This window comes from Condylura cristata, unplaced genomic scaffold (assembly GCF_000260355.1).
Source record: "Condylura cristata isolate star-nosed mole 26May11 unplaced genomic scaffold, ConCri1.0 scaffold00007, whole genome shotgun sequence".
In the NCBI taxonomy this organism is placed as follows: domain Eukaryota; kingdom Metazoa; phylum Chordata; class Mammalia; order Eulipotyphla; family Talpidae; genus Condylura; species Condylura cristata.
In genome coordinates, this window is record NW_004567108.1 from 1,950,361 (window position 1) to 1,967,656 (window position 17,296).

At 55.6% G+C, this 17,296-nt stretch overlaps 1 protein-coding gene across 1 annotated transcript in view; it reads right to left on the reverse strand.

Annotated features, from left to right (window-relative positions):
• The window catches only part of SEMA5A (sema domain, seven thrombospondin repeats (type 1 and type 1-like), transmembrane domain (TM) and short cytoplasmic domain, (semaphorin) 5A), a 230,863-nt gene that overhangs the window by 47,971 nt on the left and 165,596 nt on the right, over positions 1-17,296 (reverse strand). Inside the window, exons 11-12 of the mRNA XM_012721743.1 lie at positions 7,207-7,414; positions 1,347-1,464 (exon numbers count right to left, since the gene is read on the reverse strand). Of these exons, the coding sequence (XP_012577197.1) occupies positions 1,347-1,464; positions 7,207-7,414 (326 nt within the window). The remainder of the gene's footprint in view (positions 1-1,346; positions 1,465-7,206; positions 7,415-17,296) is intronic.

The window sequence follows — 17,296 nt, forward strand, 5'->3', positions numbered from 1 at the left end:
AAGCAAACCAAAACACCCTGCCGTGTCAAACATCTGACTGCTGCTGTTTTACGGGCTCACGTGACCTTCAGAGCGCGACCCCAGTTCTGGCACTTGGTGCAGGGCTGAAGGCGAACAGCTTTGCGTTTTCAAAATGCAGCTCAACAAGAAGGAACTTGGCACAAACTCTTGTTTTTTAAGACCGATTCCAGGAGACAGCAGAAAATCTGGCTTCGCAGATCCGAGATGGAGGGCGAGCAGCTGAGCCCCGGCTCGGTGCGGCCTGGGCGGGGGCCTGGCGGGAGGGGCCGCCCACCCACTTCGGCCTCCTGCCCCCCCTGGCTGCTGTCCGGGGTCAGCGCCGCAGGCAGGGGGCCGAGACCTGGGGACGGCAGGCGCCTTGCGCGGGGTGACCCACACGTGTCGGTGGCTGAGGCTGTCCTGCTGCCGGGGAGCGGCCCGGGGCGCGTGTCCCTCGTCTCACTGCCCCCGTAGGGGCAGCCGGACACACAGAGCGGGCACCGGTTACTTACGGGACGGTGAGAGTGTCGCTCATCTTTTCTGAGGTCAGAAAAGAGTATTTGAGGTTGCGTGATGGGGGTTCTAAGGCAAAGGGAAAGCTGGCTTCTCCACACGAAGACAGACGTGGCTAGCCTCAGAGGGCAGCGTGGGGCCCGTCTGCTGTGAGGCCAACCAGTCCCCCCTCACCGTGGGGTCCACTGGGGGACAGAGGGCAGCGTGGGGCCCGTCTGCTGTGAAGCCAACCGGACCCCCTCACCTCGGGGTCCGCTGGAGGACAGAGGACAGCGTGGGGCCCATCCAGCGTGAGCCCAGCCGGTCCCTCACCTCGGGGTCCGCTGGGGGAGCATAACTGAGGCTGTCCCAGAGCCCCCGAGATGGGCCCCGTGGACACGGCCTTCCGTTTGTTCTTCAAAGCTCTAGCTCTCTCAGCTTCTGGACTAACCCCCAAGGGAGAGCAATGGGTATGGAAGTGACTTACTCATTTTAGCTTGTACTATTCATTTTTGATTGATTTGAGTCTACTAAATTCACTAAACTGACGTCAGGGCTGCTGCAGCAGGCACACAGTTCGCTCCAAACTCTGGGGTCCAGAGCCCAAGAACACAAGAGTGGTCCGCTCCTCTGCCAGACCAGCTCCGGCGTCTCTCAGGCCACCGCACTTGGCTAGTCTGAGAGCCGGGCCGCGCCCCTGGCTGCGAGCGGGGTGGGGATGGGTGAGCGGAGAGCGTGCCGCGCCGCGAGGGTGAGGAGAAGCTGCAATCAGCCCGCGCGTGGACCCCGTGGGGCGGAGGTGGCAGGAGACCCGGGGTCCCTGGAGGCCTGCGGTGGCCGCGCGGGGCACTCACAGGACAGGCGGAAATGCTCTGCTCCCACTGCGCCATGCTCAGGCTCTCCTCCAGGCTGGTGCACTTCTTCATGCTCACGTCCCAGCCGCAGTAGGGGTCCTGGGCCCTGACGCAGGCGCTGCAGGCGACAGGGGGGTCAGCGGACAGCAAAGCCGGGGCCTGCCCAGGCCCGCCGAGGCCTTGGTGCCGACACCGGGAGAGGCGTCAGTCGGTGCCCTGGAGGCTGTGGCTCTCTGCCCACACCATCAGGATCAAGTTCAGATTCGATCACTCATTTCGGCTGAATATCTGTGGTTTTTCTCTAACATAAAACGTATTGTGAGCCGCTCAGTGTCATAAGGGGACAAAAGGTAGAATCTTGCAATGCTCAAAAATATCGTTATGCCCTTCACCACCTGCACAATACTCACCTCCACCACACCCCCCCCCCCCCTCCCGGCATTATCTGTTGGACACCTGCTCGGAAATGCAAGCACAGTTAGCTCATCTAAGCGCAGGGCTCCACAGAATACCTTTTAGACAGTTTAGAATACTATTTTAAGTGAAAAGCTGCTTTGACTAACACCCTTTTCGTCCTGCAGTGCTGAAGATCCTGCCTGGCTGCGCGTGGTGGTAATGTCCCTTTATCTGTTAAGACCGTAAAGCCTTTCTGCAAACACTGTGCTCATTCAGCAAAAATACCGCGTATGTGAGATATGTTCTCCTTATGTAAAATAGTTCGTACCACGAGAAAAGTTCCGTTGAGCTCTGTCTTTACCTAAGCTGTGTTTGAAGCACAGCTGGTCCTCATTACATGTTAGTTTTGGAGTTCAGGGCCCCCAGGAGACCACGTGGACGATCGGGAGTTCCTGTTAACTGGCCAGCATGGTGTGGCTTTTCCTCACTGCTCTGAAGATGTCACTTTTGCATAATGAATCATTTTAATATAAATATATCCTTGTTTTACTAACAGCCTTAGAGTATTCTCATTCCATAAACGAGCCCATCATTGAAAGCATCTGAATTCAGGAAAACTATTGGTCAAAACATAAAGGTTACCTTGAAAATACATTTATTGAACATGTGTCCCAGAGGTGAGTGTGCGCTTTACTGCCCACTGCTCCTTTCCTTGACGCACAGTAAGTCCTTGGGGTACAGTGGCTGGTTCCTTTGTCAACTCCGTACTCCCGGACTTTTAATTCTAGAAAGTTAAATTATTTTCCTACTTCTAGGTCCATGACATTTATATTTGCCTAAATCCTTCTGTCATGTTTTAAAGTTTGTGGATTATAGGCTAATCTGAGCATAATCACAACAAGTGCGTTGACTAGGTATACTTGTGAAATCATCTTACCACATTTCTGGAAAGTGAGCGCGCTTGGCTGTGGTGGCCCGCACTGTGGATACTGCAGCACCGATGAGTTTCCCTAAGGCTTGTCTCGCATTTTGTTCCTTTACTTCTTAGATCAAGGATGTTTGCCATGGTAACAAAACGTGCTCATTAAACATGGGGTCTGAAAAGTGTTTGAACTCACTCGCTTGGCTCATCCCTAGGACAGCTGCCGAGACCCAGACTTGAAAGTCTGGGAGTACGGAGTCAGCAGCGGAGACTGGAGGCTGCCTCCTTTGATTTGCAACTAAAATATGACCAGACACATGCTGCAAAACCCCAGGCAGGCAGCCACCTTCCTGAGAAACACACCCAGAGACACCCACGCTGCTCTCAAGGGCAGGTCGCTTTGGAATGTATGTTCCTTCAGTTTCCTCTTTGACAAAGTGGAGTGACAGTGTCATGACGCCATTGCCCTCAAAACAACAGGAGCTGTTTTGATGATTAAATTGCATCACGAGGTAATGCAATTTAATAGGGATGGGGTACATAGATCTACTCTAATATCTAATTCATCTCTACACTGAATGACAAGCCATACCATACTACCGGCTTCTAGAACGTTTGATATATTCTGCACCAGAAATACTAAAGCCATGATGGTCACAGCTCCTCTGTTCAAAGGGTGATGTCAGGGCCCTCCCTGGTGGTGCAACGGGTTAGGACACAGCACTGCAAGCCAGCAGCAGCTGCCTCGGTGCGAGTTCAATCCCTGGTCCCGCAGGTGACCCACAGGGCACGGCAGACCTCTCCTGACCCGCCCGCTGCTCCCCTCAGCAGTGTACTTCGTCAGTCTGCCTGTTCTTCTCCCCACTCTGTCTCTGGTGAAGACTCTCACTGCCCCTGCACCTCTGGTCTGTACTCAAGTTCTGTATGCACAAATAAATGAATCTTAAAAAAAAAAAAAAAGGTGACATCAAAGTCCATAGTGCACCCCCAAAAGTGGGCAAGTTGTTGGGCCACAGCACAGGATGAGTGACGATCAGCTTTGTGACCCAGGACTTGGGGGAGAGAGGCGGCCAGCGACGGGCCAGGAGCGGATGATGTCCCGGGTGACCCATAGGTCAGTGGGGTGAGATCCGGGAGGGGAGCCCAGCAGCTTGTCTGGGCTTCCCCTAAAGTCCCAATCTGGAGCTCAGGTTCCCTGCAGCACTGGGAATGGAAGGTGGGCTTTGCTCTGGCGAAAGAAACTGGGCTGCAGGAAAAGCATGTGTCAGAGAAGATTAATTTATAATTCCCAAGCAGATCTGCACCAGGACAGCTCTAACAGCAGTTTTTCAGCTGGGACACAGGCCAAATAAGAGACCTAATTACTAGTAAAGCACATGACCAAACTCATGATGCCTAACTTGCTAAAGGCAGTTAATAATATTCGCGTTGCATGCTGTGATTTGTTGAGGCAATGACCAAACTAGACTAGCAGGTTGTCACCAACTTTTAAAGCACTAAAACCACCATTCTATCCTGACTACCATGAAAGGACATTGGATTAACTACTGTGAGGATTTTTCAGATTTCAATCTACTTTAAGATTAACTTGGAATAATGGGTGGGCACCACCAGTAACCTCAAGCAAGTGGTTTTTAGTTCAAACATTATCAGAGCACTCAAATTTTCATGAAAAATCTGTTTTAAAGCTAAACAAGATTGGAACTCCCTGGTGGTGCAACAGGTGAAAGTGTAGCACATGAAGCTGTCCGCAGCCACTGCAGCGGGAGTTCGATCCCCGGCCAGGGCCAGGGAGTGACCACAGGGCGCAGCAGACCTCTCCGGTCTCCCCCTTGCTCCCCTCAGCAGTGTGCTTCGTCCATCTGCCTGTCCTGCTCCCCACTCTGTCTCTGGGGAATCTTCTCACACCCCCCACACTTCTGGCCTGTACCCCAGTTTTTCTATGCATAAATAAATCTTTAATAACAACTGTTAACTCCACCTTTTAAAACTTTGCCCTTTAAGCAACAGATGTCCTCCGGAGCCTCATCTCCATGCTCATTTTCTTAACGAGGCATTAATTGCTTAACTAACCTGCACTACAACAGACTAATGAGCTCCCAGTAACCAGCTACCCTTTCACAAGGGAGCGCAGGTCTTTTTCTTAATGGCTCCCCCTTTCCCTCCAATTTTGATAAACTAAAAGTTTAAAACAAAGCTGAAAAAAGCCATTTCCGGAGTAACCCTTTAGAAACACTCAAAGCACAAATAAATCACTGGAGGGTGAAAAGGCTCTTCAAAGCCCTGTCCTTCTGTGTTTACAGGGCGTGATTCACCCTGCAGCAAACTTACAGCACTCTCCGCAGGCCCCACCTTTCTGTCTTTCTGCTGTTCCTGCCACTGCTTGTTTCTAGAAAGGCCGCTCGGCTTGCACCAGAATTTAGGTTTCCTCAAAACTTAGACTATAAAGTAAAATAACAAATTGGGGCACAGTGGGGTGCGCACTCGCTAATTTGGTAAATAGTTATGGAGCCTGTGGAGGCGCCTGCCGGGGCAGCTGCAGGAGGCTCAGGCACACCCGCAGGCAGATGGTGGCAGAGACCCGCAGACAAGCAGAGGGACTTCCGGGCTGGAATCTGGAGCGGCTTTCCGGGGGCTGGGTCAGGCACGCCCACTGCAGGCCCCTAGCAAGCTCCAGAGGTTAAAGCCACTTGGCAAGCAAACTGCAGGGAGGGTAGTCCCTGCGGGGAGCTGACATCTGCCCCCCAGGAGCCTGGAGAGAAAGGGGCCGCCTCATCTTGAAAGGAAAGTGAGGGGGGTCTGGGGTGTGAGCCCCAGTCGGGGTGCTGGGGATGGCGGCGCCTGTGGAACCAGCACGGGGCATCCAGGCACATGCAGCAGAGACCAGCGGGCGTGGGGACACCCGTCCCCCACTCAGGACTCGATTTCTCCGGCTGCGCCAGAGGGAAGCAGAGGGGCGTGACCCCCACTCAGGAGGCAGCGCAGCCTTGGGGGTGGGGCTGAACCCTGCTTTGCCAGCCAGGAGCTTCCACTGTGACGTGGAGCATGTCCTCTTGGGTGTATGTCATGCTGGGTGGCTCCCCCCAAGTCACTGCTAGAACTTGGGGGGCTCACTGGCTGGAGTGGAAAGAGCAGTGTTCAGCCCCTGCCAGGCCAGCTGGTCACCACACCCCCATCCTCCTGTCACACACAGGAGACACCCCCCCCTCCCCCGCAGTGGGGCAGAACAGCTCCGGGCCAGGATCATGAACCAGAACAATCTTGAACGGCCCCTGGCTACATTCGGAAGGAGCAGAACAAGAGAGCTCTGATCCTGCTTGTGGCAGACAGAACTGCTGTCCTGGGGTCAGTCACAGCCGCTGACACCAAAGGGGGTCCTGTCATAGGCTGGATGGCGTGGGGTTATCCAGAAAGGAACGGGGTCGCCATTTCTGGTAACACGCTGCTCCTTCCCCCAAGAACGCCCGCTTCGCAGCCCCTCACTTGCTTCCACTGCGATTCCTGGGTTGGATGAGAAGCTGAGGGACCCCAGGGAGGCGCCCGCAGGTCAGTGCCTCTGGGCACTTGCTTGAGAAGGGTGAGTTGTGTGCCTCCCTGGTGGCCAGGGCTTAAGTCTCAGCACTGTCACCCCAATGGCCTGAGTTCAATCCTGGCCAGGGAGTGACCCACAGGGCGCAGCAGACCTCTCAGCAGTGGATGTCAGTGGACCTGCCTGTCCTGCTCCCCTCTGCCTCTGGGAAGTCCCCTTACCTCCCCCCCTGCACCTCTGGCCTGCACCCGAGTTCTTCTGTGTTAGCAAAAAAGGGGTGGTGGTGAGTGGCAGTCAGTGTCCAGCGGGCAGCAGGCCCACAGCCACATGCCCTGGACGTGGCCTCAGCACGATACTGATCCCAGGACATCTGAGACTCTGACTGTCCAGAGACCCTCAGGGGCTGGAGGCGGACACAGCGGGGCTGGTGGGGGCCAGCGGGGAGGAGTCCCGGTCTCCCGCCTCTGCACCTGCTCTCTCCAAACTGGCTCCAGTCCCGCTGTGGTCAGCAGGAGACCTCTGGCCTGGGTGGGGGGCCTGCCCCGTTGGGGCCCTTCTCCCGTCCCCCTCCCAGGGGTGTGTGAGGTGGCTCCTGGGGGAGACGCACCCCGCGCTGGTGCCCAGGGCAACTCTGCCGCCTGCCAGAAAGGGGTGGCTCTGGGCAGCCCGGACAGTGTTTGGTGCCCTCTGCGCCCAAAGCGGTGGCAGGGATGTACAAGTGTACACACGACATAAACATGTGTCCGCACACGGTCCGCACACGTGTACTCGAACCAAACAGTGACAGTGCCCAGACGAGTCAGCGCTGCAGGCACCTGCCGGGCGCCCCGGGGAGCGTCCTCAGCAGGAGGGGGCACCCGGTGTCCCCTGCACAGGTGCGCGGCCAGCCCAGCGCAAGGAGGGCGGGGCCGGGGCAGTGGGCGGGGGGCGGGGCCGGGCAGTGGGCGGGGCCGGGCAGTGGGCGGGGCCGGGCAGTGGGCGGGGCCGGGCTGGACCCGGGCAGGGCCGCCTACCTGCGGGTGCTGTGGGACCGGCAGCGCCTCAGTGGCACCTTGGCCACGTGCCCGCGCAGACCCACGAACAGGGCGCTCTGGCTGTGCAGGATCCGCAGGCTCCTGACGGGCTCCGGCCGCCTCTCCGGGAAGAGCTCGATCTCCTCCAGCAGGCAGCCGCCCGTGGTCGGCGTCAGCGGCGCCCGCACCTTCTTTATGGTGCCGTGATCTGCAGGGGGGAGGAGAACCATGAGGCCACGGCCTGACTTCCGGGGAGCCGGCCAGCACGCCTTGGCTGGCTCCCTCCGGTCACCCCGGACATTCACCGTTGCGGAGCCCTGGGGGCCCCGCTGGCCCTGCCCGGCAGAGGAGGCGGCCAGTCGCTGACTTCACAGGCCTCTGTGGACACCACCCAGCCCCTTCACCGTGTCCAGGCACAAGCCGCAGCCCAGAGCGGGCAGCGCCCCCCGCCTCCACCCCACCGCCAGCAGCAGAGCAACTTGAGAGGCTGCACCTTCAGCCGCTGGCTGACCCTGCCCAAGGGCGACCTCAGGATGGGCAACCAGCCAGCCCCTCCCCTTGTGCCTGGGGTCCATCCTGCCCTGTCCATCTACCTGGGTGCCCATGTCACCCGTCCTCTCTCCTTGGCTTTCTCTGACACACCCTTCCCGGCTCCGCTCTTCCTTCTGAACATGCCCCTGGGCTGACCTCCGTGTCTGGGCTCTGCTGCCCTGGGCTTTGGTTCCCTCTGTCAGCCCTAGGCACGGCCACGGGACGGGGGACCCCGGCTGGCAGCAGAGGCGTGACACAGCCATGCCACCGGGCAGGTGCTCAACGGGAAAATCCCAGTGACCTTGGAGCCTGGCACCAGGTCCAGGGCACGCACGGCCACTGCCCACACCCCAACACCCTGTCAGGTCCTCAAACCACCGTAGAAATAGCCACTAAAACCCACAGGCTGGCGAGAGGCAAAACCAGCACCTCTTGATGTCTAAACACAGAGACAGAGGCTAGCTGAGTAGTGACTCTGCTTCCCCGCTCAGCCAGCGGTCTCGGACCTGCAGGAAAGACTGTCCAGCGCCCAGACGATGCGCGTGCCCTTGCGGACAGGGGAGGCCGGTCCCGGGCAAGACGCCGGCTGGCCTGGTGCTCTGAATAAAGTGCACGCTGAGAACATGTCCAGCGACACAGATGACGGCTGCTGACTGCACAGCAAGGTATGCGGGGCTGGGAGAGCAGCGCTCAACCCACCTCCAGCCCCCCCGTAAACACGATGATTGAGAAGGTTCCAGCAGAAACTAAATCACGCTGTGTGGGGAAGAGTGAACACGTCGCACTTGGCTTGGAGGTGTGGGGAGGCAGCTGCTCCGGCAGGACACCCGCTCCTTCCCCCAGCCGGGGGCTCCTGCCTCCGGCACCCCCAGCACCTGCGGGGCCCTTGGCCTGGGGTGCGTGGTCCCGGGGCCCCAGCCGCTCTGGCCTCGCTCACGCAGGTGGGTGGCCCCTGCGCACTCCCGGGGCTCATGGCACGGGACCCATCCTTCACCTGTACAGCCGCCCTCTGGAGGCCACTCGGTCTGCCCCCGGGGCCACTCCTGCCTCTTTTTTTTTTTTTTTTTTAATGAAGGATTGCGAGTAATTAATTACACAGCAAATATCATAGTGAAAATTAACATGTGCTGGGGGAAACGGACCAAACAGATGAGGGAAGGAAGAAAGAAGGAAGGAAAGAAAGAAAAAAACCCGCCACCCTGGTGGGCTTTAGTGACTATTTTCCCTGGTGGTGCAAGGAGTTAAAGCACACGCAGCACCTGAAGCTCCCTGCAGCCCCTTCAATGAGAGTTCGATCCCCACCCCAGGTGATCCACCAGCCCTCTCCCGTCTCCCCGCTGCTCCCCTCAGCTGTGTATTTCGTCCATCTGCCTGTTCTGCTCCCCACTCTGTCTCTGGGGAATTCTCTTACCCCCTGCACTGCTGGCCTGCACCCCAGTTCTGTATGCATACATAAAGAAATCTTAAAAAAAGAAAAAGTCAGGAGGAGAGGGAGGATCAGAGCGAAGGAGGAGAGATGGGGAGCACCTGGGAGGTGTGGGCGCCCCTGCTGGGCACGGCCATTACCACAGGGCATTTGCCACAAGAGTCCTGATGAATCATTTTTCCATGGTGACCTTTAGTGAGCGTCTGCAGCCGCCCTGTGAAGTGAAACAGAAGCGCCCTTTCCACGAGTCCCCAACAGGGACAGCCTCCAGCTAAAGACTCCGTAAAGGACACAGGAAGAAAATCACTTTAACTGGTTTCATCTGATAAAATATTAACTCTGAAAGTTGCCACAGAAACTAGAACCACACACACCTTCTGCGCCCTGGAAATTCACTTTTCCAATCAGGCGGGTTGCAGGGAAAACCCGTCGATGCCAGATAGACACGCGCCTTCCCGCCGTCCTCCGCAGGATCACAAACGCGGCCGGGCCTTGCCAGCAAGGGCAGCTGGGTCTGAGGAGGCCGGGAAGGCCCGGAGCCCGGACAGACGGCCGGAAGCGGGGCTGACTCCTCCCTGGCACCCTCCCACCCGCCAGTGTTTGCCTTTCCCTGAAGCCTCCACCGCAAATCAGGCGCGGGCCTGCAGGACAGTTACAGGTTTGGAGTTCATCTCTCACACTGAGAACTAGACCATGACGAGGAGGGGAGCGACGCTGGATTTTTAGTATTGATCAAACTGGCATGGGCTCGTTGTCTGAAAGACAGAAGAATTGTATTTACGAGAAACTGTCCTTAACTGTTGCACAGAGTGACTTACAGTCGCCTTGTGCGAGCAGAACGATAAGCGTTTCTGCGGCAGGCCCGCACCGTAAATAAAGGCGCCCGATGTAAGGGCGCCTCGGTGAACCCAGGAATAATGCTTTCAGGATTAGCGTGTCCTAGTCAATACTTTTCTCATTTTACCTGAAGTTCAGATTAACGTGGGTATCTTTATTTTATTTGTTAAATCTGCAGCTGTGTTTGCCAAAGCCCCGTGCGATCACCCTGCAAGCGCTCTTCATACCTGAGGAAACCGAGTCTTTGGGAGCAGGAGAATGAGGCCCGGAGCTGTGGAAGGGGCTTGGACATCACAGGCTCTTCCACTTCCAGAGGAGCCAAGTAGGCGGTGACGACGCTCCAAAGCAAACACTAAGGACGGAGTCCTGTAGCTGGGGAGGCCCCGGGGTGCCTGGGAGCGGGCACCCAGGTACCCGCTGCATCCTCTTCACTCATGAGCCCCTCAGATGGTGAAGCCTTAACTGGACGGGAGCCTCAAGGCGGAGGGTAAGTCCCCCGAAAGGCAGTCGCCCCCCATCCTTAGGCCACAGACTAAACTCCCGGCAGCTACAGGTCAGTATAGCTGAAAGGGAGCTCCAGCATTCTGGTTCTGAGGAAACGACGTCCGGGTAGCTTACACGAGGCCCGAGGGCGGCCAGGCGCCAGGCCCAGCATGCAGACCCTCGGCCCAGCAGACCCGTGCTGGGCTCTACGGCGTCCCAAGGAGTTTTGGGTTCAAAGTGTGGGGTGGAGCCGCTGCCCACCCTGTGGGTGTATCACGAGTACTAAGCCGGCCCTCGAGTTCCTAAAAGAGCAGGCGGGATAGTGCATCAGTGCTTCGTTGTTATTCAAGAAGAGACCGAGACACGATTTATAGACAGTGTCTCTTTCATCAGAGGAAGCCGGCCGGCAGGCGGGGGTAAATGAGCCATTTATAATCCAACATCTCTATCAGGATTGGGGCTCATTTCCATGAACTCGAGAAGCAAACAAGAGAATAAACTGATGACAAATACCTTCCATTTCTGCTCTGCTTAAGAAAAAAAAAAAAGTCCAAAGGACAACCTATTTGCTTCAACAAAAAGCCTACTAAAAAAAGGGCACTGAGCTACTAACAATTATATGTAACATAAACTGCAATGCACACAATTTGGTTATTAATGGGAGAAAATTAACCTCATTCTGGGGAAACAGTTCATCATTTTCTAATTTGCAATGTTCGGCAACCCACTTGCCTTTGGAAGTTTTAACAAGATGCCATTTGCACCCCAGTAGAGATGAGGAAGGATTGTTGACAGTCTCTCATTTGGGTTGAAATTATAAGGAGATAAAACATTTTAATTTTGTGTCTCCTCCAAACTCACACGTGAATCCTTAATGGCCGGACCTCAGAAGGGCCGCCCTTGGAGAGAGCCTTTAAGGAGGCGCTGAGGCAGAACGCGGGAGGTCCCGGATCCAACCCAGCCGCACCCTTAGGAGAAGGGGCCACTGAGGCCTCCGGAGAAGCCCCCAGCCCCACCCCCGCCTGGGTTTGCAGGCTCGGCTCCAGCCACGAGGCACTTGCCTCCTGCATAGCCTGCGTGTCCCCTTCTCCAGGGCTGGGCCACCAGGACGGGTCTCCATGTCCCGATTTTGTAAAGCATAGATCTTGCCATCCAGATAATGTGCTCAAAGCAATTTCAAAACTAGACTATAAATAATTTTTCCATTTCCCTAAGATATCATGACTCATATTCTAATGCAAGGGTATTATAAATTATACGTCAGACTCCAATACTTTCAGTTTGTAGGATCCTTATATGCAAGTCATATTACTAACAGCCTCCCATTTTCAAATATTGTCGTTTATTACCCTACTTCCCTGTGGGCACGGTCTTGGGCTCGCAAAGCCACTAACAGTGACACAGGCCAGGGAACGCAGTAAAAGATCGATACGTCCAGGTAAACATCACACAATACTTCATCTCGATGACACTGTGCTCACAACCTTTATGTTAACGACCCTGGTGATCTTGAGGGGGAAATTAGAGAGACCTGAGTGTTCGAGAATGAACTTTTGAGTATCTGAGGAAAAGGTCAGTAATTAAAATGAATTTCTTTTTGGAAGAAGCTGGAATTAGAGTCTCACCAAAATTTCAAGTATTTATGGGGAAAAATTCATGTTTTAGGGAAAAAGGAAGGCAGAGCACAGGGGGGCAAAGTGGAGCAAGGGACCTCACAGGTCATCGACCGCTGCTGCGAATAAAAATGGAAGTTTTGATTGTGTCCTGCTGCACAAGATCTGATGATTTTCTGTGGTTCTGCAAAGTTGGAGCAACAAAGCAATTAAATCGAAACAACATCCTGTGTGCAGGTAGCTTTAAGGCTGATGAGTCAGAGGACTCTGGACAATTAAAAAAGCCCAAGAGAAAAAACAAAAGCCCAAGAGAAGCAGATTCTCCCTCGCACAGCCCCGAAGCACTTCCAGAGGGCACAGGGGCACATTTGCTCTAAGAGACCATGAAACCTTACGGGGCAACCCCCACACCCGGTAAGTAGATGCTTATTTTTCTTTTCTTTAAGATTTATTTACTTATGCGTACAAAAACTGGGGTGCAGGCCAGAGGTACTAGGAGTGAAAGGATTCACCAGAGACACAGTGGGGAGCAGAACAGGCGGGTCCACTGAAACACACAGCTGAGGGGGCAGCGGGGGGGCAGGAGGGCCTGCTGCCCCCTGCGGGTCACTCTCTGGCCGGGGACCAGACTCAGGCTGCAGCGGCTGTGGACAGCTTCACAGTGCTGAGACTCAGTCTCGGTGCCGCCAGGGAGGCCCTTATCTTTTCTTTCTAAGGAAAGAAGTGTCATACAGGGACAGCTAGTGCAGGAAGACGGGACAGCCCGGTGGACAGGCAGCCCCGGCGCCTAACGGCCAACCGCTTGCTCCTCCTCTGACCGGCCAACGTCTCGCCACAGTTTAACGTTTGTTACGTGGCTTTCCGTGTCCCGAACCTGCGGAGGCGTGAAGAGGCAAGTGGCCATTCTGACGAGGGCGGCCAGAGTGACCGAGCCAGAGTCACTGCGGGGCCCCGGCCACCTGTCTCCCTGGGGCTGCCAGGGCTGGACTCGCCCACGCTGCATCGAGGGCTCCCTCCCTCCCTCCCCGTGGACGTCCCAAGCCCAATTCACCCGTGCGCCAACACCATAGTCCTGTGCGCCTTTCCCGAGAGGTTTCCTCAATGTTTGCCGCACCGACCCCAACGCTTAGGAGGAAAAGGAAGCCTTTGTATCCGTGTCCCTTACTGTTCCAACCCCCGTCCATGAGGGAGTGATGAAGGCCGGCTCCTGCACAGGCTGCGGGTTGCCATAGCAACAGAGCAGTCCATAAAGTTCGTCAACTCCGCAGGTTTTACCCCAGAGTGGCAGACAGCCCGTATGCCACAAAAGTTCATTCTTTATAACTTCTAATTGAGCAAGTGAATTGAACTGGCCTTGGCCGGGAGCTCGGCGTCACACACGTAGCGAGAGGCCACAGGAAGACGAAGACCGACCTTCCTGGCTGGCGTCTGCCTCGGAAGGGACTTCAATTCAGTCACCTTATCAGATTCAATGAATCACAGGCTTTTCCCCGAAGGAGTGTTAGCCAGCTTAAATATCCCAGTCATGTAGCATCAGGAACATTCTTTTCTCCCAACACCCCGAGTCCTGCATCCCCACCCTCGGCTAGTGAGTCCCGGAGCCAGATGCGGGGAAGGGGCCTCCGTCCCTGGACCCCAGCTCCTTCCCCAGGACTCCCAGCTCCTTTCCCACCATTTCCTGTCAGAACAGAGCCAGCGCACAGCAGGTGTCAAACAGTGTGTGGTCTGCATGCAGGGCCTGACCTTGGCCAGGTGAGACCTGTGGCCAGGTGAGACCCGCGGCCAGGTGAGACCCGCCTCCGACTCCACAGGCCACACCAAGACCGGAGTGCAGGAGCCTGGCTGTCCTTCAGCTGACCCGGGAGCCCATCCACGCAGGGGCTGGGACACGCCGCCCCCCAGGCAGGTGTGGAAGGGTCATGTGGCTGCGTCTTGCTGCTCTGGCTCAGAGGCCAAGCCTATCCAGGTCCGCCAGAGAGAGCGCCCTGCCCACGTCCGTGAAACGGGCCCCAGCAAGGCCTCCCAGGCCCCTAAATCATAAGCTGAGCTTATACAACATTTACCACTGGAGTTTCCTGTGACTAAAAGCCATATTAGATTTAAAACAAGAGTGCAATCAATAGGCCCTCAGGGTATCTTTTCTGAGCTCTCATCCAGCCCCGCCACTTAGACATAACTCCAGCCAGACTGGAAATCATTCAGCTTTGGGGCAATTCAAGTTTCTGGAAGGAAATGACTCTCTTTAGATTTACTGTGTCTAAACGACAAAATGGCCACGCTGTTGGCAAAGGTGGTGGCCAGCTCTGGACTGTCATGGGAGGGCGGACAGAGGCAGAAGACTCCCCCCACCCTGGATGACAAATATTTTGGATCAGGAGCCAGCAGGGAGACCTCAAAATCTGAGGGACAAGAGCAGCAGGTCAAGGACCCAGCTTGAAAGATGGAGGTCTTGAAGGCCAGCTGCAGCGTGGTCATCAGAGGTCAGCCACATAGCGCCCCCAGGCAGCTGGGTCCTCGCCTGCCCACCAGGGACACCAGCGTCGCCCAGGAGCACAGCAGGCCAGCATTGGGGGGGGGGGCACAGTTTCTAGAAAGAGAAAACAGAGCCCCACTCAAAGAGCAAGGCCTCTGTGAAGGGCCCTTTGCAGACCAAGGACAGGAGGCCATTGCTATTTTCTCTTGGACCCATCCGTGGTCAAGGTCAGATGGTAAAGATAATAAATTAAGGGACTGAATCAATGAAAACCCAAACGGAGCTTCTAACCGGTAATGAGCTGTGATAACCACCTTCAATACGAGGGCGAATGTGTTGTATTATATAATCTCGAATCCCACGCAGGTACCTGTGTTTTTGACAATTCACTATTAGAGTCTTTATGCTTTGGCGAAGATGCGTAGTGCTCAAGTCCCCCCGAGCCTCCTGTCTATTCGTGGGGTGTAGAGACCAGCTCCTGCCACGTGGGAATCACCCTCTTTGTCCAGGACTTTTCCTAAACGCAGGCAACTCTCAGCACTGCAGTTTCCCAGCTAAAGAAGGAAATCTTTCTGGAGGAAATTTTCATTTTCTCTGAGCTCACTTCTAATTGCTCAGATGAAAGTAATTGCTCCATGGGTGGCAGGTCAGTCCGCCAGCTGACTATGAACAGGCAACAGGAAGCTCCTTCTGAACATTGTTTCAATTACAAAGTGTTTTCAAAAGGTGTTAGAATTTCAGGCTTTGGTAGCCTCTAGAAATCCTAAAAGTGGTGATAATTATTCACTTGGAAAGAACGTTAATTAATAGAGTTGAAGGCTCTTAAATGATTTAATAAACCTCCAAGCTGTCTCGTCTTTCACAGCAGAGGTCAGCCAGTGGGGTCGTCAGCGGCTGGACAGGTGAGTCGGTTCTCAGGGCCTCACCCACACAGCACTGAGGGCAGCCAGTGAGAAGGGCGGTGTGCTGTTCACTCTGGCTTTTCCTTGCTCCGTGCATTGGGGTGTACCTACACGATGGAATACTATTCGGCCATAACAAGGGGGGAGGACGGCCATTTATGACAGCATCGGTGGCCCTGATGGGGTCATGCTAGGTGAGGTAAGTCAGAAGGAGAAACACATTGGATGACGCCAGTGCAATATAGACAAACAAAGTAACCCACACAACTAAACCAACAGGATATGGCTGCAGAATGGGGCTCTGGGGTGCAGGGGGAGGGTGCCTAATGAACTGTGGTAGAGGACTGTGGGTGGGGTGTGGTGTGGTCTGTGGCAACACACATCTGAAGAGGTGTAACCCGAACCCCTAAATGATAAGCAGGGCCCTAAACCAATGTGGACTCAATGTATTAAAAAGTCTGAAAAGATAAACGCTTGTTTTTTAAAAAAAAATGCTGCATAATTATAATTTCAAGTACTGTGATTTAGGAGTTGGCGAAGTTCCAGCTGCCTCACTTCTTCATACACGGTCCCATCAGCAAAAGTCACGTCCTCAACTTCTCAGAGGAAATACTTGTGATTTACGTACAGGGCTAAGTCACAGGATTGGAGGGGGACAGCATTCGCCCCTCGGGACACCAGGAAACATTGCCCATCCGCACCTCAGAACTACAGGCTCCTGATACCGCCCTCCAGGGCACTTGTCTCAGGACAATTCTGTTCAAAGCCCATAAAAGACCCCATTAAGAAACAGATGTGGCCATTCCAGGTCTCAAAGGGAAAGAAGATAAAACCTTACAACCCCCCAAATAATTGTGCACCTTTCCCCTCAGGGCTAGATGATGCTACTTTCTGAGAGAACCCAATGAGCAGAAAAGCTGAGGCCGACAAGCTGCAGCTGACAGGTCTGCCTGCAGACAGGCGCTGTCAATATTTGCTGCCTCCCCGCCAGGCGCCTGGGGGTGTCCGTCCATCAGGAGGCCTTGGGGGCCGGCTCCCTAATGGGCTCCAGGTGGGAAGCTCGTCTTGACAGGTGCCTCTCACTGCCCGCCCAGCCCTCCCTCCCGGCCTGTCAAGTCTCTGCCCCTGCCTCTCAGGAGTCCCGGCCGGCTCCCCGGGGGGCTTATTTGCACAGGAGTGATGGGCTGTTGCCCTCAGTCACTTCTGTGTGACGCGCCTGCGGGAAGCCACACAGGATGTCGCCGTTAATGACATTTCATCCCACGGCGGCCATGCGCTCATTCCTCAGGCACGGCCGGCGCGCGGCTGCCCGGAATTTAATTACCTGGAGGCAGACGCCTCGCTCGGAGGAGAACTGCTCATCGCTGCCAGCCAGGGCCGTACACACAAGTCACCAGGGCCGGGCGTGTGCGGGGCAGGGAGGAAGCGGGTGGACGCCGGGGCGGGGGCGGCCGCCCTGCTGCAGCAGGTGTCGCTCCGTCCCCGGGAGACTGCGAGCCCAGAAAGGTCACTCTGAGACACGTTCAGAGGACAGCAGCCCCCCAGGCGCTGACCGCGGGCGGCAGCTGAGCCCTCCGGAGCTAAGGTGCAGTGGGTGCACCCTGAGGTCCTGGCACTAGGAATCCTCAGCCACCAGGTCGCCTTCTGCACTTCATCCCTCCTGGCTGGTGATTCCCACCGGTGCCAGGTTCACGGGCTCAGCTCGATGGAGACAGCCAGGCCTGGCTATTTCCCCACCTTAGTCCTTGAAAATAGAAGCCTGCCTGGACCTCGCACCAGATGCTCAGCAGAGCGAGCTCGCACTAGCAGAGCTTCCTAGCTAGCA